This window comes from Calypte anna, chromosome 1 (genome assembly GCF_003957555.1).
Source record: "Calypte anna isolate BGI_N300 chromosome 1, bCalAnn1_v1.p, whole genome shotgun sequence".
Classification (NCBI taxonomy): Eukaryota; Metazoa; Chordata; class Aves; order Apodiformes; family Trochilidae; genus Calypte; species Calypte anna.
In genome coordinates, this window is record NC_044244.1 from 10,390,503 (window position 1) to 10,415,970 (window position 25,468).

General features: G+C 35.4%; 1 protein-coding gene across 2 annotated transcripts in view; it reads left to right on the forward strand.

Annotated features, from left to right (window-relative positions):
* Positions 1-25,468, forward strand: part of HGF (hepatocyte growth factor) — a 55,113-nt gene that overhangs the window by 2,476 nt on the left and 27,169 nt on the right. The window contains exons 2-6 of one of the 2 annotated variants that reach the window (XM_030457898.1): positions 8,544-8,709; positions 13,099-13,211; positions 13,797-13,911; positions 19,010-19,152; positions 20,972-21,092. In XM_030457898.1, the coding sequence (XP_030313758.1) occupies positions 8,544-8,709; positions 13,099-13,211; positions 13,797-13,911; positions 19,010-19,152; positions 20,972-21,092 (658 nt within the window). The remainder of the gene's footprint in view (positions 1-8,543; positions 8,710-13,098; positions 13,212-13,796; positions 13,912-19,009; positions 19,153-20,971; positions 21,093-25,468) is intronic. The other variant, XM_008493115.2, reaches the window with a different exon arrangement.

Genomic DNA, 25,468 nt, shown 5'->3' on the forward strand with positions numbered 1-25,468 from the left:
TATCAATATTTAGCAACATATTAATTATTTTTATATGTGAAAAACAAGTGATGAAAACAAAATTTAAAAACAGGAGAAAAAGAAGACTTTCGCTAGTGCACGTCCATACTTCATCTGCTACAGTTCTCTTAGAGCTATTTGAAGCTATACCTAATGATGAGTGGATTTCTTCTGTGAATGGATCTTTTAGGCTTGGAATCCCAAGTCCAAGGTTCTGTGTGAAGACAATGCCCAGTGCTGCCAAGTTTGCTAATACATGTTACATTATATTAATGGATAAAGAAAAAGAGGAAAGTGAAGAAAACTGAGAAATTTTCATGTCAGCAACTTGTCCACACTGAGTTCCTTTTTAGTCTATAAAAGATAAGACTGTGATTGGTGAAAGATCAATGTTCAGTGTTCCTATAGACTACTTGCCCAGCCATTATCAATAGTCTGTAAGTCTCTGTCATTTCCACAAAGAAATTAATCTGTAGATAATAATTTTATCAGGGAGTTTTCTTCCTTTTCCAGATATTCTTATTATTTAGTGTTCTTAGACAGTATCTCCCTAATAATAATATTCTAGTGAAACTAAAAATGACTTTTTAAATCAAAACAAAAAATAGAGTAGTATATTCAAAAGAGTGAGTTTTAAAGATGTATTTAAATTACAGATATATTTTTTCATGAAAAGACTGTCAGCCAAATGGGTTTATTCAAATTTTGCAGCACTTTCTGGAGCTTGAATGATTTGAAGCAGTTGCTAATGAAGATGTGGGAGTTACACTTAGTTCCTATAAATAACTGTTGCTTAAAGAATATAATATAAAATCCCATAGCCATAATCGATGTGTGAATGTTGTGTATTCCTGTGGTCTGCATAGCTAAGTATATTTTAAAAATTTAGCGTGATTTATTCTTTCCCATCCCAGCTGTAGATAATCATTATACTATATACTGTCAACAAAGCAAAATGATATTCTGCCAGTTGGAAGACTGTATTCCTTCTGTTTAATGGAATCCTTTTGGTGCTCAGTGCCAGGGGCTGCTTGTTTTGCTCTCACATGTAATATCGCTCTTACCCTGCTCAACAGATTTTCTTTTTCTATTAATGCCATTTTCATAAGCAGCATAACAGGAGAATATAGAGTTGAAAGATATGAGATTAAAATGCTGCATAAAACTCTGGAAAATTGTGCACTGAAGTAAAGGAAAGCCTCTTATTGGAGAAGCTTATCTGTCATTATTGTAATACTTCAACTGAGGCCAGGGTTGGAAGGGAAATGTGCAGTCTCCCTTGGAGAATGTAGTATCTGCCCTTTGTATCTTTACACTGAACATTAGTTTTCTACGTAAGCATTTTGAACTTTTCCAAGGAGATTTGAAAGTAGGATAACGGCCTCTTGATGGATAAAAGCTTTACATAGGGAGGAGAGGGTTGCCCTGAACACATTACAATTACTTGTGCTGTATGAATGTTGGAATTTTATATTCTCCCCAACATTATTGAGGTGGTAAGTTGAGAGGTAGAGGCTACAAGGCAGCAGGAAGGAGAGAAAGGTCTCCGTGTTTGGCTGGGATGTATGAATAGTAGGAGAAATGACACGATGTGAGCAATGTTTGTACCTTGCAATGGGGAAGTATGGAACTACAAGGAGCTGGGAAGGGGTGAGGACATCCTTGCTGTTATCCTGTCTCTTTTCTGCAGGTTTTGTTAGCAGTAGACTTAGAAGACAATAGAGCTATTCCCAAATGTGGTTAGTACCTACATGTAAAGCAGTGCTGTGTTGAGGCAGAGCTGAGAACATGCTCCAGATTAGTCAGATGTGTTGGCAAAATCTAGCTGCAGGAGTTTCCAATGGCTTGTGAGCCTCCACCCATGCACTGTTTGATGAGCCCAGCTATGCCTGGCAGTTCTTGGTGCTGCTGGCCCAGCTGGGGACTGGCTTCTCTCTCTGTTTCCCCTCAGATCCAGCTCTTCTTACAGCTTCTGGTCTTGGCCAGCAGCACTGTTTTTTTACATACACAACATGCAGCAAAGCTCTCATCACTCCTCACAGGGGCTGTTTTGCTGCCCTCAGAAGTCCGTCACTGTTTTGCCCAAATCCCTGCTCTGCCTGCCTGCCCCTTTCTCTTTAACCCCTGCTCCATGCCCAGACATCTGCAGCAGCTGAGACCCCATCACAAAAGAAGTGCACGTTGTCCTTGGTGTGTCAGGGACACCAAATGCTTGTAAGGACTGTGGCCTCTCAGCCAGAGGTTAGATACAGCAAGTCAGAAAAAACTGCAGACCATTTGTTTCTGCCAATGGGTCCCAGCATCCTGCTTAGCTGATAACCTTTTATTGAAAGAAAAAGAGCTGTCCTTTTCTATCTACCATCCATTTTTAGAATATGCTATCAGTTGTTAGCATTATCCTTAGCTTCTTGAGCTTTCACTCTGACTATAGAAGAGGGTTACAAAAGAAAAACTTTGCATAACCATAAAGTTGAGTTCCAAGGACAACAATATTTGCAGCTGCTAATAAGGGGTATGTGTGCATGGGTGAGTGTGTGGGTGTGCATGGGTGAGTGTGTGGGTGTGCATGGCAATATGCAATGTGAAGCCAATTTCCTGAACCTGGTTATCAACTAGACTGAAACCCAATGTAAAAATAAAGCAAAAATATCTCTATATTACATACCTATATTTCAAGCTACTTTCTAAAAAGTGTAGATATTTCCATAATGCCTCTTTTCCCAAGAAAAGGAATAGGTTTCAGAAGTTGAAAAAAAAATCACATCATCCTCCAGATATCTTTCTCAAAAACAGTTTCATTGTGACAAGCTAAAGATGCCTCCTTAGACAGCTGGTTTTATTTTCATGACTTTCCATCTATACAGCTGACTGTGGTTTTTATGGATATGGTTGGTAAACTTCTTTCACACCAAATTATTGTTTTACATAAAAAACCCCACATTAAACTTAGTGTGGCATCTAGGTTTATTCAACCTACATTCTTTGTCACATTTTCAGAGCTGTTTCAGTTTCTCACTATGCTGGCCTTTCTTTTTTCCCTTCCCTTTTTTTTTTTCCAAATGAGAAGTCATTTGGAAAAGGTGTTCACTCTTTGGCATTCTAGCCAGGAATCTGGACATTTCTGATACTGAAACAGACATAAGGAGGAGCCAAAGTTAATGAAAGTAAGTTAAAAGTGATTGGTAATAATTCTTGTTATGAAAGTGGCTCTTTTTATCAAAGCTGTCTTGCTTTAAGAGAGAAAACTTCCTTACATGTATTTGTTTAAAAAGAGCTTCCTAAATATTCTGATAGTTAACAGTACTTTGATGACTCTATTAACAATTTTTGTATCAAATTTCACCTCTTACATAATTTCTTTTATTACTGTGACCATGCTATAAACTTAAGCATGTGGTGTCTGAAACCATTTAGCAACATTTACTTCCACCATCTGTTCAAGATTTTTTTGGTTTTTTTTTTCTCAGGTTGTTTTGATTTTTAATGAAGTCAGTATACTTATCACACTGGAGCCTGCAATAGGCAATTTACCCCTCATGTTTTATATCCTTTGAAAAGTATTGTCTTGGAAATACATCATTGAATTTAATTAAAATTATGCCTTGAACCATGTTTTATGGGCAAGTTAAACACCTTCTTCATTTACATACTACTCCTCAACCAAAGTATGCTGAGGACTGTTGCTTTATTTCAGTCTCTGCTCATTGGTTTGTCTTCTTACACAAGCTTTGCCAAACACAATTTTACACAGAGAATCAAGCATACTCTCTTTAATTCATGTTTTAATTTCTATACTGAGATAAGCACTCATTTAATATCTCTTATGAAAACATGTTTTCTGACACCATAATAGTCCCTGTTTTTGCAAATTTTTGCTTTGTAAATTTTACTGAAATCCAACATTTCCTTGTTTCTTTTTTTCCATTCAGATATCTTCTTTTTCTTTTCTTATTATTTTTCTTGTCTTTGTTTTTATCTTTCTTTTTCTTTTCCTTTTTTTTTCCTTTGCCTTTTTCTTTTCCTATTTCTATTTCTACTTCTATTTCTATTCCTATTTCTATTTCTATTTCTTTTGGAAAATCATGTAACACTCAGATTTATGTTACTTTTTTTTCTCTAAAATTTTTTCTTTCATTTTTTTCCAAGCTCATTGGGAAAATCCAGTTTATTTTGACTCACCATGATGATTGTTTGCAAAATTAAATTAATAGCTAATCTTATTTTGACGTTCTGACCTGGTTATCAGTTATAACAAAAATAATTCCATCTCTAATTAGTCCATTTGCTAACTGCTCAAGGTCAAGTAACTTAATATAATTAAAAACATTAAACAGAAATCTAAACTGTTAATTGATACTATAGGAAGGGGTTATGTATCTTCTATATTTCTGATATAATTGTATTACTTTATAAGACCTTTTTTCTTTACTGGAAAATATTTTGAAACTCCAGCTTCTCTGAGCTTCCTACAGTGTGTGGACAAATTCCTTCTTTCAATTTTTCTCCCTTCTGTCATCTTGTTTTGCATGTCATTGCACTATTGGGAAAGACTGCAGTTGATTCCTGCAGTTTTCTGACAGTATCTTCCAGCCTGAGGAATTTAGGTATCTTCATTTTCTTGATAATTTTTTTCCTCAAAGATACAGCTTATCTCTGGCATCTTACATATGTAATGAACAGCTGTTCTGCAAGTGTAAAGAAACTCCATACCAAACCATAAAAATTTCATTAAGGATCTTGATTTAAATATCAATCTTTAATTTAAATATATTTATTTTCTAATTTGGAAAATTTGGTATTGAGTTTCGATGTGTTTATTCTGGATCCAAATTTAGAAAGAAATGAATGAAATGAGACCTCACATTATCACAAGACTTCACAATATGTTTCTTCAAGGAAGCACTAACTACTGCATAGACTAGGGTGAAATTAGGAAACCCTGGAAGGTGACATGTTGAATGCATCATAACTCCTCTTTTATAAGAGCTTTGTAGAATCTATGACAAGCCCATAAAAGCAGAGTTCTTTCTATGGGAGACAGCCAATATGCTCCAGTTGTACTCTGTAAGGCTATAATTCCTAAGCCTAAATATACATCTGCATTAGAAAAAGATGGACTGTAAGAGGAGAGAGAAAGAGATTACCAGTGGTTATCAGATAAAGTCAGATAATTTAATTGAAAATTTTGTTGTGGACATTAAAAATAGTTTTTGATCTCATTATAATGGGCAAAGGTTATCTTTAGGCTTGTTCATGTCCTGTATGATATTTTTGTTACCATAACAGTAGTATCATATTTGCTATATTAGTTTTTTACTACTAAACAGCTAATGCAGAAATAAATTACTTTTGTCCTAGACTAAGGCCTGAGAGTTGAAATATGACTTGCTTAGGTATTTGAACTCTAAATGGCCTGAAACTAGATTTACAGTGAATTTCTTGACTTCAGTATAGCTTAGTGTCAGACCTATTGTTTTCACAAGATGACTTTTGAACTGAGATATAGAACATAATCAGGTAGTTTCAGGAATGAGTGGTGTGTTAGCATGGAACCTCAAAGCCCTTTTTGATATTGGACACAGAGCTGAAAGACAAAAAGGGAAGTTACTTTGGTGCCATTTTTCCAGTAGTACAAGGGTTAGAAAATATCTAAGGAGTGGAAGAGATCAAAATAGAAACACATTTTCTGATTCAAGCCTGTTTCTCTAATTAACCAAGGAAACGTCTTAACTTCTATGATATTGAATATTATAACCCCATTGTTCTCACTACTTGTTCTCACCAAAATGCTGCAGAATGATAATTTTCTTTTTTTTTTTATTATTGCTTTGACATGGACTGAACTAACCTAAGAAAAAGCAATGTTGGGATTTTTTCCCCCCAGATACTCTATAGTTTGAGTAGTCTGAGTTAATGCTTCATATCTGAAAAGTCTCAATTATTTTTATTTATTTTGTTGTTAGAATTGTAAAAGTAATGCTTTGTCTTATTCTGGTGGTTCTAACAGTCACACCACAGATGCATTTGGCCCTTTGCCTTTTGGATTATAGGCAAGTCATAGAATGTTGTTGTTTGAAAGCTAAAGTAAATCAGACTGTTATGAATTGCTAAATGCAAGATCAAACCCGTAATCCTCTTTGGACAACTGCTCGGAAAAGAAGGAAAAAAAAAAAAAGAAAGCAGAACTGTGAACCATGTTTTTCAGGCAGAACAGAACTTCTTGAATTTATAATCATATTCTTGCATGCTATCTGGTGAGTTTAAGAAGCTGTTATCATTGGGAATTAAGATAATGACACTTATCAGTAGATGGGAAATGTTAGCATGAAGAACTGAAAGATAATACTTTGATATTTCTGTACAGATTCTTACCTCCACTTGGGATAAAAGTCTTGTCTGAGACAACATAGAACTAGCAAATATGTCTTGTAAGAAAATAGATTGAGAAATCTACCACAAAAGCTTTATAGAAGACATTTTTTTCCTGTGCTTCTCTTAAAGAGGAAATGCAATCCTTTTTGCATTGCTTTTGCTCTATTGTAGATACAGGAAAAAATAAAGCAGCTTCAGTGCAGATACAATTACTTCCAGTAACTGGATGATGATACTTAAGGCAAGAGTGTCCTCAAAACATTTCCCTAAACATGATGATTTCTTTTGGGTGCATGTACACTGCAGGAACACAAAAGCTGAGAATGTTCAAGAGAGTTCATATGAGTCCCTAGCACAACACTAAACTATTAACATTTGATCTTCTAATCAAAAGTGTCTTCATATAATAACAGAGAGGTAAATGAACTTTTTCTTTTTTCCCCCCTGGAATTGTTTGTAGCTGGAATTGAAATTGTGAGCTATTAGGTGCAGGGAAACAGAGTAAGCACCTTCAACAGTTCAAAAAATAAGAGGAATAGGGTGGTACATGAAGATTATTTCATACCAAAAAAATGCAGAAGAGGTATTCTACTCCTTTGATTTTTTTGTTTGTTTGTTTTTCTGTTTGTTTCTAGAGACTGACACTTGATTAAATATAATTTAAAAGTCTGTGGTGTATTCTTAGGTGTCTAAGAGATAACTCACCACTGAGAGGTGTGATTTATCTGAACCCAGTGAAAATGTGAACTCACTGATCAGGATGGGGAACATCCTTAAACCCTCTTTGGCTTTGCAGTATATATTCAGGTCCTCAGTTATTGCAGTTTACACCTATTTAGAGCTTCTTTGCAGAGAGCACAACACAAAAAATTACCTGACCTAAATGCACTCTACACTTGCATGATGAATTATGTATTCTGGATAACCAAGCACTAGGCTGAAGTTTCATATATTTGAAAGACTGGGGCAAAATTATTAACTCCATCCTGAGCATTCATGTTCTATTATTGTTGCAGTTTCTGTAGAGAAAAATGAAAGTACATCTGTGAAAAGTGTTATATGGAAGGAATTTATGTAAAACAGCGTTTCCTACTTTGTAATTTAGGAGGGATTCATTCACCTCACCTTACGTGGGTTAACCATCTAATCCAAAAAGATCATCTGGGATCAGTGAGTGAAATAGTAGAAATAGATCCAAAAGATAATTTATCCTCTCTATGTTACTCATTTGTCGGAGTAGGGAGAATCCCTCTCCTGAAATACTCATCTGCCTTCGCTGGTTATGGAGCAGCCTGGTTATGGAGCAGCCTGTGTTGGCAGACTTGTTTCTATGGAACCAAAAAAAAAAAACACCAAACCACCACAGCAAAAAAACCACATAGCTGACATATTGGGAAAATTATGAGTTTTTCTTGCAAAAGTCATAGACATTTCCTCTTGCACTTTACCAAACATCTCTAGCCAGTCTTCCCCACTCCATTTAGATCCCTTCCTCTGGGCCTTTCAACAGAGACATGGAAACCCAATCAGTGTATTCTTTTTTTCAGAAGTCTTTGCATCAGTGTAGACTATTTCTATGCTGTGGCCTCTGCCTCCCCTTGCCATCTTTTCTGTGGGCTAACAGCTCTCTGTGGGCTAGCCCACTCTGCATGGGCTAACACATCTAACATGGACAAAACACTCACTGAATCTTCACTAGAGCAAGAGGAAGACATTATTTTGTATCACTTTTATGCTCTGCTTCTCACATATTGAGATAAAAAGTTTCCTGTTTTGAGAACAGTTTATCACATCCAGATAGATTCTCTATACTATTTAAATCTTTTCCATCTGATTGTAACTCCACTCTGTCCATCCAAAAAAGACCTTTTTTCATCTTTTTCATACAAAAGATGAAAAACTTTGCTCTTACCATTTTCTAGAATTAAGCAAGTCTGTATTTGAATTTGATTTTGCTATAATTCCTACTATTTGTTTTTAAGAATGGAGATCACCGTCTAAAAACAATTCTCAAATATTGCCTTGTACCTTATTTTTGTGAATTTCTTTATGTTTTAGGTACCATTGTTCATATAATGCCTCATAAATGTTATTTGTATCTAACTAATGACATATTTGATTTTAGCACTCTACAGGTGGTTTTTTTCTACTCTTCTTTGTTTCTTTCTTAGAGGGCAAAGGAAAAAGGAGAAATCCTCTTCATGACTACAAAAAAACAGGAGAGTTGATGCTCATTAAAGTAAACAAAACACTGGAAGTAAAAACCAAGCTTTTAAATACCACTGAGCAATGTGCCAAGAGATGCAGCAGGAACAAAGGCCTTTCATTCACTTGCAAGTAAGTTATGTATCTCTACTATTTTTATTGTTGGCTTTTGTGTCCTAATGGAACCTATATAACTTTCTTTGTCCAAAGGTCTCTCTGTAATTCTCACCAGTGATAGCTTTTACTGCAGACAAACTCAAGAGTGTGCTTTTTGATTTCTGTGATCTTTTTCTGTCTGTCTGGAGATTGTCAGTCTTTTCTGAAGATTTATCTGAATTTTTCTGTCTTCTTAGCTTGTCCAATCTGTAATCTTTTTCATAGCATAGCTCAAAAAATATATTTAAGATGTGGATGAGTTACACTACACTGTAGTGTTCAGTGAATATTTCTGAGATTTTTATGTCTCTTTTAAAATGGTTATTGTCACACATCGCAGCTGCAGTATTTCAGCACCACTTCAGACCATATTCTGTCTTCATTCTTTGCACATTACTCCTGCTGAAATCAATGCAAACCTCACACATGGAGCACAGATATATGCACTGCTGTGGTTCACTGGCAAGTGCTACAAATCAGATACAAAGGAATCAAACCTTCTGGGCTGCACAGTCCTTACAAGTCTATGATAGCTATTCTTCTGCATCTGCTGTCTCTTAGAAACACATCATACAGCTGATTGCTTGCCTGCCTAGTACATATTAACTGCTACTTTTTGGAACAAATACCTATTATTTTTCACATCTATTAGACCTAAATTATCCCCCTGGCCTCTCTTAGTCTAGACCATTAGTAATAAATGAAATGAAATGAATGTAGGAGAACCTTGTGGAGAATGGATGATTTCTGTACTGGTGAGTCCTGGGCTAAAAGTGAGCCTGATCTTGAAACATAAAAAATTTTGAAAATTGCTACAAATGGGAGGTAGACCAAATGTGGTAACAAAAGCTCTACTTTGTCTGTAAAGGTCGTTGCCTGTAATTTAATCCTTCTTTAAGCTTTTAATGCCAGTGTTACAAGATCTAGTTTGCGTTGTTTAGTACTCTGACTATTTATATATGTAAAAAATGACCAGAGTTACCTATTTCTGTTATAAAATATTTTCCAGTCACTAATATTTTTCACATAACACAAGCCACTCCTTTTCTTATTGCCAGACCTTCTACTGATATCATTGCCAAGTGGATCAGGTTGTATTCAATACTGACAAAAATCCTTGAGTTCTGATGGTGAGGAGAGAGGACTATTATAAATTAGGTTCCACAATACAAAAATATTCTGAATGATGCAAAACCTATAACAATTGTGTATTTCAACATCTGCTTAGGTAAATTGTCTCAAGCTAGTTGTAATGACTCTGGATGGTATATTTTGTGTTCTAAAAATAAGAAGTAAGTTAATGTATTTGTTGATTCTATTTTACTTAAATAAAAATCTAGAATGTTTCTGCATTTTCTGTATCTGGGAAGATTCTTGTGGTTTCCCAATTGGCCCTAGATGAGTCCTGTTGTAGTGTGCATAGTTCTTTGATGCTACTGTAAACACATATTTGACATGTGGTCCCTTTTAAAGGAAGAAGTATTTAGTAATGCTTCTTTTTTATCCCTAGGATCCCCAGTCTTTAACTTTATATCAGCAGATGGTTACTACAAGGTGAAATTTGTTGCCAACATAAATTAAAACCAATTACTTTTCTAGTTGCTGTGGGAGCATTCTAAAATAAGAAGAAAAGTAACACAAAGTGGTATTTTAAATACTTGAAATATAACACATGGATTTTTCTTTATTTATTGATATTTCTGTGGCTTGTTTCTGTTGCTCTATATCTGTAACCATGCAAGAGTTCACTACTTGGGTCATAGCACTTATGTTTTATTTTCTGGATGCAAACTCAAATTGTCTAAGTGTTAACATTAAATAAAATAGAAATAGTTTGGAACATAACTTTGACAACTGGATTTCTTTTCTTCCAGAAACTGGTAAAATAGCAGAATCCAGACACTACAGACTTGTAGTGAATCAGCCATGCTTTATTTTCAGGGAAAAATATATTAAAAATTTAAACATTTGTTCTGATTTATTTATAAGTTTCTATGTCACTTACAAGTAAATTGTTAGTATTACATTTGATAATAATTGATCCTTGCTGTTTTAAGCTCTGAAACCTTTTTGTTAGAGCTAATATATGCCCCTTCTCAGAGTGGATTTTTCTTCTTTACCCTTGCTTTCATGCTTTCAGAGATCTTGATCATTTCCAACCGAATTACATGATCCTTATCTAGACTTGTTTCTTTAAAACACTATTCCTAAGATCCCTCATTAAAGCACCCCTTGGATTCACTTGTCTTGACTTTGTAACTCTGCATATTTTCTGCCTTCAATATCAACTTCCCTAATCTGCTCCTAAGCTGTTCTGATTCCTTTGTTTCCCCAGAATTTGAAGTCCATTACTCCCACTGTTTTTGTTCAGTCATCCTTGCAGTTTTCCCACTGCATTTCTTATAGATTAAAAAAAGATAATATGGTTGCTATTTTATTGGCTATGTAGGTGGCTTTTGTGGCTGCATTTAATTCTTTACCTACAAAGCTGTACCTGTCTTATTCTTTGTTACCTACTTAATATCTGAAATGTCTTTATATTCACACAGAACAGGTATTCCAGTGCAGACCACAGAGTTTCGTTTTCTGATCAGAAAATCTACCAACTATCTCAGTACAAATAGAAACAACAAAAATTTTTGTGATCCACACTATCAATAGAAGAAAGTCCAAGAATTTGCTTAAATATGTTGACTTTGGAAGTGTAAAACCCTCCAGATTTGAGTCCAAGAAAAGATTGTTAGGAACTTTTATTGCAGAAGTGGCTGAAGCCAATCTGGAAAGAAACCAAAAGGCAACTGAAAGGCAAAAACTGAAAGAAATGTTTGTAAACAGTGCATTCTGCATTCCCACTTTAGGAGGGAGGAAGGGAGAGGAGAATGTAATTGGAAAGACAGTAAAGGTCAGGGATATTTTTGTGAAACTGGAGTTAGAGGCACTTGGATAGTTTATATTTGAGAACCAGCCAGGAGAGAACAGAAGGCTGAACAAGGGCAGAAGGATGAAGGTTAGCAGGTTGGAAACATTTGGAGTCAACACAGTAGAGAGAGCAGTTGGATGAAAAATCTGTTTGATGATGGAAATTATAATGAAGAGGGTGCTTGAAAGAGAGAAGAGCGGGGAGACTGAATAGGATCTTGTAATATTTTTAAATTCAACAAGAACTCACACAGAAAAATTTGTATGGCAAGTTAAATGAAGATCAAAAAGCTGTGAGTTGAGGGATGCAGTGCTCAGGAATATGGCACAAACAAACTACAAATGAAGGCTGGGAAATATGTATGTCTTTTGGATATCAACAAGTAGAGTTAAAATGCCTTCTCAGTTCAGAATACAATATCTCAGGAGGTTTGGAATGACTGACAGAAATGTAGATTTTATGGTGGGCTAGAGAAAATAATACCATGTCAATGATTTGGTTTCTGAGTCTTATGAAATTAAATTAAAAAAACAAATTTTCAGTGGTTTGTTTTTGTTGTTGTGGTTAATTTTTTTTACTTTTTATTATTATTTTTATTATTGGAATAACTGTTGCTTCCAGTCAGGTAATCATCTGTATTTTTAAAATCCTTTAAAACATCTTACTTACACTTAAAAAATTTCCTTTCAATATGATATAAGGAGAAAAAGGTTTGCACATTTCATTTATAATACTGAAAATAAGTGGGCTTACTCAACTTGATTTCTGTTTGTCTTTTTTGTTCCCCCAAAATCTATTTAGTTCAGCACACATTGTACTCTATCCCTGAAAGCAGTTTAAAAAAAGAGAGAAAAAAAGAAAACCACAACAAAGCAAAACAAAAACAAAGCAAGGGCAAGCTGTAGGTACACTATCACTGTTTAGATTACTCATAAAAATAAAATTAATCTTGTTTTTAAAGAGCTCTGTTGTTCTAGGCAAGAAACAGACTCCTTGTGCTTGAATTTTCCTCAAGTCATCAGTGTGAGACACTTAACTATTTTAGAGGCACATTCTAAGCACTGCATAGATGATGCTTTAGAATCTTTCTTTTTTTTTCCCCTAAAAGCAACTCAACTGGGGATTTACACACACAACTGTGTAACTGCATACACAGCTGGGGAATCACATTTACCTCACTTTTAAAATAAAGGTTTTTAATGACAAAGGAACTCCTAGGTTAGTGTGAACAACCAAACTGGTATTTAATGTAATGGCCACATCAATTTAATTTCTTTGTTTCTTTGTTTTGTCAGCACAGTTGTGAGTTTAAATAGTAATTTGGACTGGTTGTCTGACTTTCCCAGTAAAAATACATCTGATGTCATTGCATGCTCCTTGGCAAACCATGTGTCATTATTATAAACCACACAGAGATTTTTTTCTCATGCAGATTTTCTTTGCAGGGCCTTTGCTTATGACAGAGTTACAAAACGATGCCATTGGTTATCCTTCAACAGCTTGACAAATGGTGTGAGAAAGAAGCAGGACCATGCATTTGATCTGTATGAAAAGAAAGGTAACTGATTTATTTACTGATTTTGTTTTTTCAGCTATAGAGGAGGGAAAAACGTCAAAGTTAGTTAGTGACTGCAGAAGCATCCTGGAGATGGAATGGTTTTATGCACTCTGAAATCTGTATTCTTCAGTTTTATTCACAAATACCCTAGTTTTACTGTCATGCAAATTCACCTACACACTTACTCTTGCTCATTTTTCCATCATTTGCTTGCTTACCGTCATATTCTGAACTGAAACTGTAGTTTACTACTTAAAAGCTCAGTTCTCCGAGTGACTATTATTGACTTAATATTACTTTATTAGCCTCTTTAATGGGTGGGGGACTTAAGTCCTCAGACATAGATTTTTTGGTCAATCACTTTGGAAGCACTGTAAGTAGATGGTTTTCTTTGGGAAGTCAGTGATTGATATCTTGGGGGGAAAAAGGATGTATTAATAATTATGACAATCAGCATTTTTAATAATTAAGTCTTTAAAAGCTATCAAAGATAAATTATTTTCATGTGAAAACTGAAGATGAGCTTTAATCTAATTTTAAATACAATAACCAGATCTCTAATTTTGTTCTCTTTTCTTTCAATAGACTATGTCAGGAATTGTATAATTGGAAAAGGGGCAGATTATAAAGGAACTATATCTGTTACCAAAAGTGGTATCCAGTGTCAAGCCTGGAATTCAATGATCCCCCATGAGCACAGGTAAGAGTTCATAAGCAGAGACAATGAGAATAGTGCTCAGACAGCTTCCAAATAGCATGGTTTGACTTATTAACAGTCAAAGAATTTATGAGAAAACTGACCTTAGAAAACAAAACCTCAGGTGAATTCTTGACATTCCCCAAGAGATGTCTTTCTCCTGATCCCAGAAAATCCTTACCTTCTTGGGCTTTCTCCAAAGAGATCTCTGAGTGCCAGCCTGCGTGTCTGGATCCTTTCCTTTCCTGTGTCAGTTTGTTTAGCTGTTTATATGCTTTTGATCTCAGCTACTGGCAGAAACAAAACATCTGTGTAACTTTAGACTGGGGTCTGGAAGTTTATCACTTTTATCTAATTGACTGTAAGGAAATGGTTAATTAAAAAAAAAAAATTATTAGCAAATGAGGTATATTAGCCCAGTTATTTGATCAGTATAAAATTATTGTGATTATATTTGCATAGTTAGTATTATGTCTCTAATATTTGTAGAATATTTTTAATTCAGTGAAGCACTTACACCAGGCAACAAATACATGGGGAGGACTAAACAAATAGGTGAAATCCTTTCCTGCAGTTCATATGAGCAATATCTAAAGAATGAGGCAGCAGATAGGGAATTTAACTTTTGAGTTTAAGAACTGATATATTGATACATGGAGGTTTAAGACCCTGATGTAATAAGAACTGAAGCTATATATGCTTCTTGATAGTAAACTTAGTTCAATTATATTGGCTAAGGAAAAAGAGAAGAAAGCCAAAATCTTAAGCCCGTAATGGTAAAAACAGATTCAACCACAACAAAGTTTGCTGGATACCAGCAAAAGGACTATGAAGTACTTGCCTACTCTTGGGCCATTGCTCTTAGAACCTTTTTGTATTAGTTTTAGCCATTTAGATGATCAAAGGACTGGAACACCTCTGTTATGAAGACAGGTCGAGAGAGTTGGGGCTATTTAGCCTGGAGAAGAGAAGGTTCCAGGGAGACCTTGTAGCAGCCTTCCAGTACAGGAAAGGGGCCTACAGGAAAGCTGGGATGGGGATTTTCATCAGAGGCAATACTGACAGGACAAAGGGTAATGGTTTTAAACTGAAAGAGTGTAGATTTGGGTTAGATACTAGGAAAAAATTCTTCACCATGAGGATGGTAAGACACTAGAATAAGTTGCGTAGGGAGTTTGTTGATGCCCCATTCTTGAAAGTGTTTAAGGCCAGGGTGGATGAACCCTTGTGCAACCTGGTCTAGTGGGAGGACCCCCCTGCAGGGGGTTTGGATCTTGATGATCTTTAAGGGCCCTTTCAACCCTAACCATTCTATGATTCTATAGTAAACACTTAAAAGAAAAAAACCGAAGTGTCCTCTCACCTGAAAGCTCCCTGGCTACATTTCTGCCTTTTTCGGGTCTTCAGCATCAGCACTTGGTTAGGAAGAGCCAAGCTGGAGATTATTTAATGAGGAACTGGCCTGTGTACTGCTCAGTCCTGTACTGACCAAATCTATCCAGTGTGCAAGATGATATCTTGGAACAACATTAAAAGGCAAAGGATACTTGGATTCTGTCCTCTTATGATGTGTTGCAAAGCTGAGCCTCAGGCTTAAACTTGACTGGACTTGCCGGCTTATAATATATTTGCTGAGGTCTCAGATTTTCCTAGTGGGACCAGATCCACTCTGGACTGTGAATGTATGGTTCTGACAACAATGACCTCTTGATACAATCTTCATCTTTAGAAGTGTAAGAATTTTCAATAACTACAGCTTAAGCAAGAAAGCATTTATTCTATACAGTGAACATATGACTATATAATTGAAGAAAGAAAAGTGTCCAGATAGTATATATTATCACTAAATTACATTTTAATGTACAGCATACACAGTTTTACCTAATACATTTGGACAGCCACTCTCTGTGATGAATTTTATGAGAATGACTTTTTGCCTGCCTTGTGCAATAAGTTTAATTTTTAAAAGGTCACTGGATAAATGAGGTGGCTGCATGCTAATTTTGTTTTTCAACATCAGAAAATATGATTTCATCATCAGAGACTTGAGGGAGATGGGAAGAAGCAGACAGTAGTTGTGTTTGGAACTTGTTACTATAAAAGGCTTAGATTTTTAGGTCAATTCTTCTCAACATCTGATTATCACAAAGTGTCATTGTAAAATAAATCCTCTTTTTCATATTTAAGGGAGAAATTAACTTTACTGATTTTTCTTTATCTTTTTAGAAAGATATAACTTTCTATATAAATATAGAATATAGAATAATGTATAGATATTCTATAGAATTCTATAGAATATAGAATAATGTATAAAAATATAATTTGGTAAATCCAAAAAAGTCTGGAGTTATTTCAGTTCAAAAATAACTTCAGACTTTTTTGGATTTACCAAATTACATTTTTATACATTATTATCCCAGTAGAACCTGGAGACTCCCATATGAAATCAGGGTTTGATTACTTTAATCAAACCCTAGTATATATTACAAGACTATTATTTTTTGGGTGGGTGGGGCTCAGAGCTTTCCATCTAAATGGCTAAAGCCAATGCAAAAAGGGTTCAAAGAGAAGACCAGTACTTCTCAGGATTTTTCCTAGTTTCCATGGTTGCTGCTGTGGTTGAATCTGTTTAAACCATTACTCTTACTGGCTTTTTGGCTAAACTAAATCAGTACACAGTTTTAGGAGTGGCTCTACTTTCCATTTCTGGGTAGGTCTTCACTGGATCTCATCTTTTCCTTCTTTAATAATACTGTTTCAGTACCTGATGAAGCCATTTGTATATGTCGCCCATCTTGAGTTTCTAATGCTATTAATTTAGGCTTTTTAAAATTTAAATATTCTGACAGCATATCTGGCATAATTTGAAATGCCTTTCCCCTATATTTTCTAATGTCTAACATTTCTGAGCAGAAAGATTTTCCAGCAGGGAAATTAAATAAAATATTCTATTATGATTTGACATACTACATTAAAACATACACAGGTTGCAGTGTCTTATCAGAAAAGTTTGCTCAGAGCTGTCTTTAGCTAAAGAAAATTGAGAGGCTTGTATTACAAGATTAAAGAGGAAAAACACAAGCAAGAATTTTATAGGCAACAGTAATGACATAAAAATTATTCTCTTCAAGCACTGAAAATAAGAAAAGCATTTTAAGGAGTACTTCCACATTACCTTGTCTAGAACCACAATGATATTAACAGAGATATTTTCCATTTCAGTTCAAGGGTTTAATGAACAGGAATAAAACATAATCATTATGTCATGTGTTAGAATTTTATTTTTGTTTTTCTCTCTTTCTTTCTCTTTTTTTAAAAAAATAATGTATTCATTTACAACATAGAATTTGCCAAGGACAACATTTGTATATAAATGTATATAAATGTATACATTGTCTGTATAAAAAGACGTTCCCCAGCACTTACTTAATTTCCTAAGATGTGTCTGTAGTCTTCTAAAAAAAAATATAATGTTATACCTTTTTTTGCTCTAGAATGTAGAATATAGAATTCCCTCAATGATTTAAAAAAATGCACATAAAAACAAAACAGACAAACAAACAAAAAATCCACAAAAACCAAACACCTAAAATCAAGTATTGGACATTTTCAAAATAGAAAATGCACTTTTCGTGTGATATTTCCACTATATAATCTACTTTTAGAAAAAAAAACCAAAAACAACAACCTAGAACAAATGTCAAAAATAAATCAATTTATCAAGTTGAATTGCAAGTTTTGCGTGATCCTCTATTGACCAACATTGTAATTAACAAGAAACCTCCAATCTTCATGGCATTGAGCATTACTCTGAATTTAATGGGTTTTTTAACTGCAGTGTTTTAGAGGTTTAAGCCTCACTGCAGTGAATCTGGCAGTGCAGGGCCACTGGGTTTGCCTGCAATATGTAGTCTGAGTGTTGTCACAAGCTCTTGCAGTGACATTGAATAGAACCAGCTCTGGGTTTGGACTGTCTACTGTGGGGTTAGCTATTCCCTGGTTTGTAGGGAAAAACAGCAAGTGTGATTTTATATGTGTGTGTGTGTGTATATATATATATATATATAAATGTATATACACTCCTATGTGCATCTCTACATGTCAATGTGTGTGGGGGGGTTTCTAAAGGTAAGCACATAATTTTACACTCAGCTAAGAATATAAAACCTTGATCCTGGAGAGTTGCTGTATGGTGGGCTATAAAATTATTAAAAGCAAACAAAGCATCTAGCAGTGGTCCAAGAACCCCCAATCTAAGAGGAAAATCTTAAGCAGTATTGTTATTTAGTAGCCCCTTACAGCAAAAGCAGAAAGTGTAGTAAAAGGGAGAGCATAGTTTAAGTCAACTGGATTGCTATTGATCTAATTTGTTGGAGAGCAATGATGAGTGTGTCTGAAAGTAGCAGACCCTAAGGTGACATCAGTGGGGTTTGCAGCAGAACATGAAGCAAGACATAAAGTGGGATCTGGAGAAATGCTGGGAAATGCTGAAATGGAAAGTAATCCATGGTTTTAGGCAGAGAAAGCCCCTCAGCATGGTGTGTCACACCACTTGGTCACACTCACATGTCCCGATGCTCAGCTCTAGCTGTTGCCTGACCAAGAAGAGGTTCCTCTGTTTGTGGGTTTTATGTCCTAGGTTGAAACTAAGCCCAGCTGGGCCTGATGTATGTGGACAACATGCAGGATGACAGGTCTGCCCTGGCAAGGAACCCAATGAATTTAATAAATTTCCCCTGCTTGTCCACAGGCCTTTCCCCTTTGTGTAAGTAACAAGCTCTTGAAAAAGAGTACAACAAGGGCTGGCAGGGATTGTGCTAGTGTCACTGCCTCTGCAGCAGATAGTTGTCTCCAGACACCCGAGGGACAGAGCAAACTACAGGCTAGACAAATTGTCCCAGATTTAGGCCATTGATTGAGTAATCCTGACTGAGGATGAGAATTTGTGTATGAACAGATATTTGGGTGTGTGTATCTGTGTAGGCAGGCTGGAGGGAGAAGGAAGGATTGTGATTATTTCTAACTGTTTGTAAAAAATACTATGATTTAACACCAAAGCTTGCATGCTCTTATACTGTAATGATTGTCATTTTAAAACTAGCTTTTTGCCTTCGAGCTATCGGGGTAAAGACCTGCGGGAAAACTACTGCCGAAATCCCCGAGGGGAAGAGGGAGGGCCATGGTGCTTCACCACCAGTCCTCAGACACGCCACGAAGTCTGTGACATCCCTCTCTGCTCACAAGGTAACTTGGCACAGGTCAGGTGGAAAGCTACATTTTCTCTGCTGGCACCAAGTACACAGAACTTCAATAGCATCAGTAACACTTGCTCATGGACTCTGAGGAAAGAATAGGTGATTTCTCAGCAATAAAAGTAGTTATTAGAGAAAGGAAATTTTGTTATGTTCCAGTACTCTGGAAAACTTGAACGAGTTTTCAGGCTTAGAAAATTTTTTTCAGGTCATGGAGGAGCTGACACAAAGAAAACATGCTGACTGCACAAATGTGACCCTTTTTTTCACTTGTCTACTCCATAGTTAATCCATTAACAATATCAGTATTACAGCTTGACAAAATTATCTAGTGCCACTCCATGCATGTTATGATCAACTTTTCGTCTCCTTTTGAATGAAAATACTCTATGAAGATACTCTATTACAGGATTAAAGCTCAATCTAAGAATGTATTTTATTTTTCCAATTAATACTGTAAATAAGTAAAATTTTTAGAAATCAAATTTTATTCAACTTTTATGTCACAGAATTCAAAAGATACAGATATGCACCATTGCATTTGTTGACTTTTATGTTCTGTTAATCTCCACACTAAGCTTGTATATCTTGCTAATCAGACAATTCAGTTCCAATCAGTCAAACCATTTAAATTCTCAAGATAGGATGCCTTTAATTTTCATGCTAATAAGTCATGTTAAACGGCTATACGGTGGTGGGAGAAGAAAAGGGAGAAAGAAGAAGAGAGAGAGGGAGGGAGGGAGAACATGATTTTACAAGGAGCTCAAAAATCACTTAAAAGCTAACATTTAAAGATCAGTTTAATTGAGCTTCAAATAGAATAAGGCCTGGAGTACACTGCAGGATGAGGACTTATTAGAGGATGTTTTGACTGAAGAGTAAGATCTGTAATTGCATAAATTAGTATTTACTGAGTGATCCTTCCTTACAATTACTCTAATTAGGGGGCACTTGAGAAATATGTCTATAGTTAATTATGGTGAATTCATTTTACATTTTAAGTCTTCTCATTCTAAATTATGAAGCACATTTGGTTCAACAGTGATTTCAAATCCCTTTGGTAGCTTTTGCTCACTTTCCTACCACCCCCCACTTTCCCAAATCAGGGCTGAAAATGTATCATAGTTATAGCTGCCAAAAAAAATTAGTATAGAAAGAAAGAGTATCATATGTAGCTGAAAAGTGCTGGGAATATAAAGAGACACTGTGCTGCACTAAAATTGGGCTGCAGCCATTATTCTGCACTTAAACATGCTGTTATTATACTATCACTTAGAGCGATTTAGAATAATGCATGTTACTTAATTAGAAATTATTACCTCTAAAAATTACTTCTTCATTAGATGTGTTTTTCTCTGTTACTAACCATAGCTTAGGTTAAAAATCTGTTAAAAACATGGATGCCTCTAGCAGCTCACACCTACCTGTCTTGAAACCATGTCTTATAAAGTGATACCAGAGTTAAGCATCTTGATTAGATCTAAGAAATAAAATTTGATTAAAAATAAGATTTCCCATACCAGCCTCACTACAAGATACCACAATTTTATACCTCTCTAGGTTGGTTTCAATTTATAACAGCAGGGATATGATTTAATTATTTTAAATTTTTGGTATATGCTACATTAAATCAGCATAATAAATGTCTAGTTCTCTTTCCTTTCCTTTCCTTTCCTTTCCTTTCCTTTCCTTTCCTTTCCTTTCCTTTCCTTTCCTTTCCTTTCCTTTCCTTTCCTTTCCTTTCCTTTCCTTTCCTTTCCTTTCCTTTCCTTTCCTTTCCTTTTTTCTTTTTTTTCTTTTTTTTTCCCTAGTTGAATGCATGACTTGCAATGGAGAGAGTTACAGAGGGCCAATGGATCACACTGAGACGGGCAAGGAGTGTCAGCGCTGGGATCTTCAGAGACCACACAAGCACAAATTTCGTCCAGAGAGGTAACCTTTCTTCCCCCTCAAGTAAATCCATGTGGTTACAATTTGAGAATTACATGCATTCTGAAACCAGTTGGGCAAAATCAGCATTAGCTCAAGTGAAATTTATGGAGTTCACTAGTTTAAACTGCCTGAGCTTCTGGCCCTCAGTGTGTGCTGTATGGCTACTGTCAAGATGGAGACGTAGGATGTGGACCAGAGGCTGTTTTCTGCAGTTGTGGCTGCATTCCATGGGTGTGTTGTGCAGATATTTATGCACTGCATTAATTGATCAAAATACCCTCCCTAGATTCATTGACAGTAAAAAGTTAACCTCTAATATTTCTCTATATGTTGTTATGCAGCTTCAGTTGGCTTAAAAGATCTTCAAGTAATTACTAAGTAAATAATGTTTTAAAGTAATGAATTTTTGTTGAATTTCTTAACACAATTAGTGAATATAAACTTCCAACACTGTCAAGTCAATGTGTGTTCCTTTTTTGAAATATTGAACATTTTAAAATTTGTAGATGTCTTTCTGTTGTAATCAGGTATAAGTATCCAACTTGTTTGACCAAAAGTGTTTGCCTGGAAAAGGATTAACTGTCCTCTAGCATTTTATGCACATGGTTCTATATTTCTATATATGAAATTTATTTTTTTTTTTAATTTGAACAGAAACACATAATGACAAAATATGAGTCAGAAATGGTGAGACAAATTGCATACCTGTGGGGCTTTTTTCTTGAGGGCAAATCCTTCTGGCCACAAAGAATCATCTACAGTACACTCTATAGAAGGACTTTGTGTGGGAGTATAGGCCACACAGGAAGGCTTCTGTATTTCTCTTAAACTGGATTAGTTTCATTTTAGTTTTACTGTGGATTTTGGATTAGCTGCATTTATATAGTAGAGTGAATAATCTTAAACTCTCAGAGGAAGACTGCAAGAATGAGCAATCTCAAAATGACTGAGACTTTCCACTGAAGGTATCTGTTTATATGTTGAAGTTTTCCACTAAATAACACATCATTTTTATACTCAGAAATATAGGTGTTGGTAGATTTTATAAAATGTCATTGTTCACCAAAACCAGTAAAGATCTGCAGCTTTGGAGTGTACATGCTATAACTTCTTTTTCCTTTTGGCTCACATGATTTGCTTCATGAATAATAGCAGGCTCTTCCATAGTTCTGCTACAACAAATATTTTGTATTAGCATACTGGGACTGAAGATAATTTGTTTCTGAGTTTTGCCATGCACTTGATGTACATTCTAGAATAAGTCACAGAAAAAATTCTGTTTCTTGGGAGTGAAACATTTATAGAATTTCTGGGTATAAATAATAAAAATTTTACTGTCAGAAGGAAATTTCTTTTCCATTAATTTTGAATTGTTTGCAAAATGACTTTTCAAACTGCAGTCTCATGAATGATTCTGCTTGTAAGATTTCCTTCAGAAAATATCTTCTTGAGAGTTTTCAGACTGCAATAAAAATGTAAAATTGTTTCTTTTTTAATTCAAAAGCAATGCATCCAGATTGAATGATCTTTATGTGCTTTTAGAGAATAACTAAGGTTCAGTAATATAATTACCTTAATGGAACGGTCACTAATGGTAGTAGCAATCATACTTTGATCATACTGGCTTTTAAAAATATGGGCTTTGGTTTCTTTGGGTTTTTTGTTGATTTTTTTTTTTAGGTTTAGCATGGTTTGTTTTTTTGTTTATTGTTTTTTGTTTTTTTAATAATAGCAATTTAAGTTGAAAATAATAGAGGTCTGGAACAAATAACCAATTAAAATACAGTAATGTCTGGAGAGGCTATACTATACTATACTATACCATCTAGGAATAATGTGAATAACCGGGAAACCAGGAAGGACCACCTGGAAGGATTTAAACTTATTTACATTTCCAGATTCATTGTTTGTGATGGAGAAAGGGAGGTAAAACTAGTAATCTTTTCAAATGCTTCTGTCTACCTGCTCTTGGGTGATGCTTTCAGTTCAGAGAGAATATATCTCACTTTTCTTTTTTGTCACCTTTTGACTTGTTTTTAGGCATTGGTAGATGCAGAACTGTAGTCTAAAACTCCAGTTCTCTTGTGCACTCCTCAGGGGCAGAATTTTTCCTCAGTATGGAAGGAAGACCTTCAAGGATAATAACTTACATATAGAACAGCATAGAGATACAACAGTTTTCTCCTCCACTGCTCATATTTTCTGCTCAAAATTAAATAAATTGTGAAAATAGTACTTATAACATGGAGGAAAGGAAAGCTGAGAAGTAGTATCCTTCGGGTATCCTTTCATTAAAAGACTCAGATTTATATCTCTTGTATGAAAATTTACTTTATACAGTAACAAGTTTCCAGGCATGCACATCTTTTAAAATAAAAAGAAGGGGAAAATAAATATTGGTGAAGAGTTTAGACACTAAGTTCCAGTAGAGTTAGAGATCAGCATCTGTCTCTTCAAAAAGAATGTGTCATCTTTTCATCTAAAAATCTTTCCTACTCCCCAGAAGCTAAGGAAAAGTCTTGATTTTGACACCAGATGTGTCTGCTACTGCCTCATTTTGACTTGATCACTGAAGTACAGCTAATGTGTTTTCAAGGGTGGAAAATTAAATATGTACAGTTCTGAAAGGTCTTGGAAACCCCAGGCTGCTTGATGGGTCAGAGCAAGGAGTCTGTGCCCAAGTGAGACTAAAAGAGGAGTGTGAAGAGCAAAGGGATGAGTTCTCAGGAAATCTACATTCTCACTGTTGAATTGTGTGGAACAGTTTGAAGCCCTGTTGTGTATGTTAACCTTAATATTTCTGTCTTTAAAGGTATTAGCTGGCCTTTTCTGTAGGAAATGAGGCAGTGTTGTGTGTTGGATATGAAGAAAGGCAGAAGTGTGCCTTAACAATGTGGGAAGGACCAGTGATGAGGAACACAGTAGCTGCTTTTGCACATAGATATACTAGGTAGAAAGATATAGTTCAGGGAAAGTGCTCCAGCCCACAAAGACTTTCAAAGCTTGATCCTGTAACAACTGTTACATTTCTACTTAAGTTTTAGTTAGTTATTAACATATTTTTAAAATATTGTGGGATAGTATCATACATTATTAGGAAGGACAGAGCATACAGTGCTATGGAAGACAATTGGCATATAGAAATTGTCCTATTATTTTGAATGGCTTTTGGGAGTTATGACTGGAGATACTCTGCTATTCCTGGGCTCGTCTTTGTTTTTGGTAGTGCCATGGACTCTCCATTTCTATATAGCATAGAGCATGTGCTGTCAACAACATCATCACTGCACCTACCATCTATTTTTTTGCTATATTGTTAACCTATAAACTCTTTTCTTGTGGAAACCCTGAACACAATTTGTTGCTTTACAATTTCTCTTCTGCCTAGTAGAAATCATGCTACTGCTTCAAGATCTTAAACTAGCACACTACTGACTGCCTTGAATTAAATTTTATGAGGTTTTAATAGTTTGTTTGTTTGTTACATTGTTTTTTAGTTCTGTTTCAATACTAGCCCTGTCCCTTGCATAGTCAAAGGAACCTGTTTTTTTCGCAAGAGTTGGGAGATGAAGTTGCAAGTGCATGAGTTAAAGTCAGTGTGATTGTTTGACATAAAAAGCATCCTAGAAAAAAAGACACTTGTAAATCATATTTTCCTCTGCTTGTGTGAAATACATCTGCTTGCAGTTGTAAATGGTTCAGGTTCCCAGGTAGTTAACTTTACTGTTCTCTTATGTACTTTTCATGTTTCCCTCAGGGGTAAATCTACTTTTTTGGTTCTTTTACAAGCATGCTCCAATAGAACTGAGAAAACATTAATATTTGCATTCACCAGAGGGAAAAAAACCCACAGCTATGCGTTTATCTTCTTTGCTTTACATTTATAGGATTTCCTAAGACAAAATTATGCAAAAAGAACTTAGCTTGAATATCTGCCTGCCCATTCAATGATAGGCAGTAGGAATGTGGAAACAATTACTGGCACAATAGTTTGAAATCTTAATGAGATAAAGTGAGACGGAAGTTCAGTCCATATTTTTCCTTTTTCTCCCTTTCCAATGCTTGAAATGAGGGCATGACCTAGAATGAGCTCTATTTCAAAAATGTAGCTATCATTAGTAACATAGCTATACAAAACAGCTTTCAGTTTGAACTCAGAGCTGTTGCACCGAGGAACCTGTTTTTTTAATGAGTCGGGCATGGCAGACAATGTTTATATAATCCACACTTAATTGGGCTTTTTCAAAAAAAAGAGTGGCATTAGCATCTGGTCATCAGTTGACAGACACAAGGGCAAAAGTTTAGCAATTAGCAGAGTTACCCCATCCGGTATCTTGTGCATTAGCACAGCAGGGAATCGCCTTAGTGAAGGACTG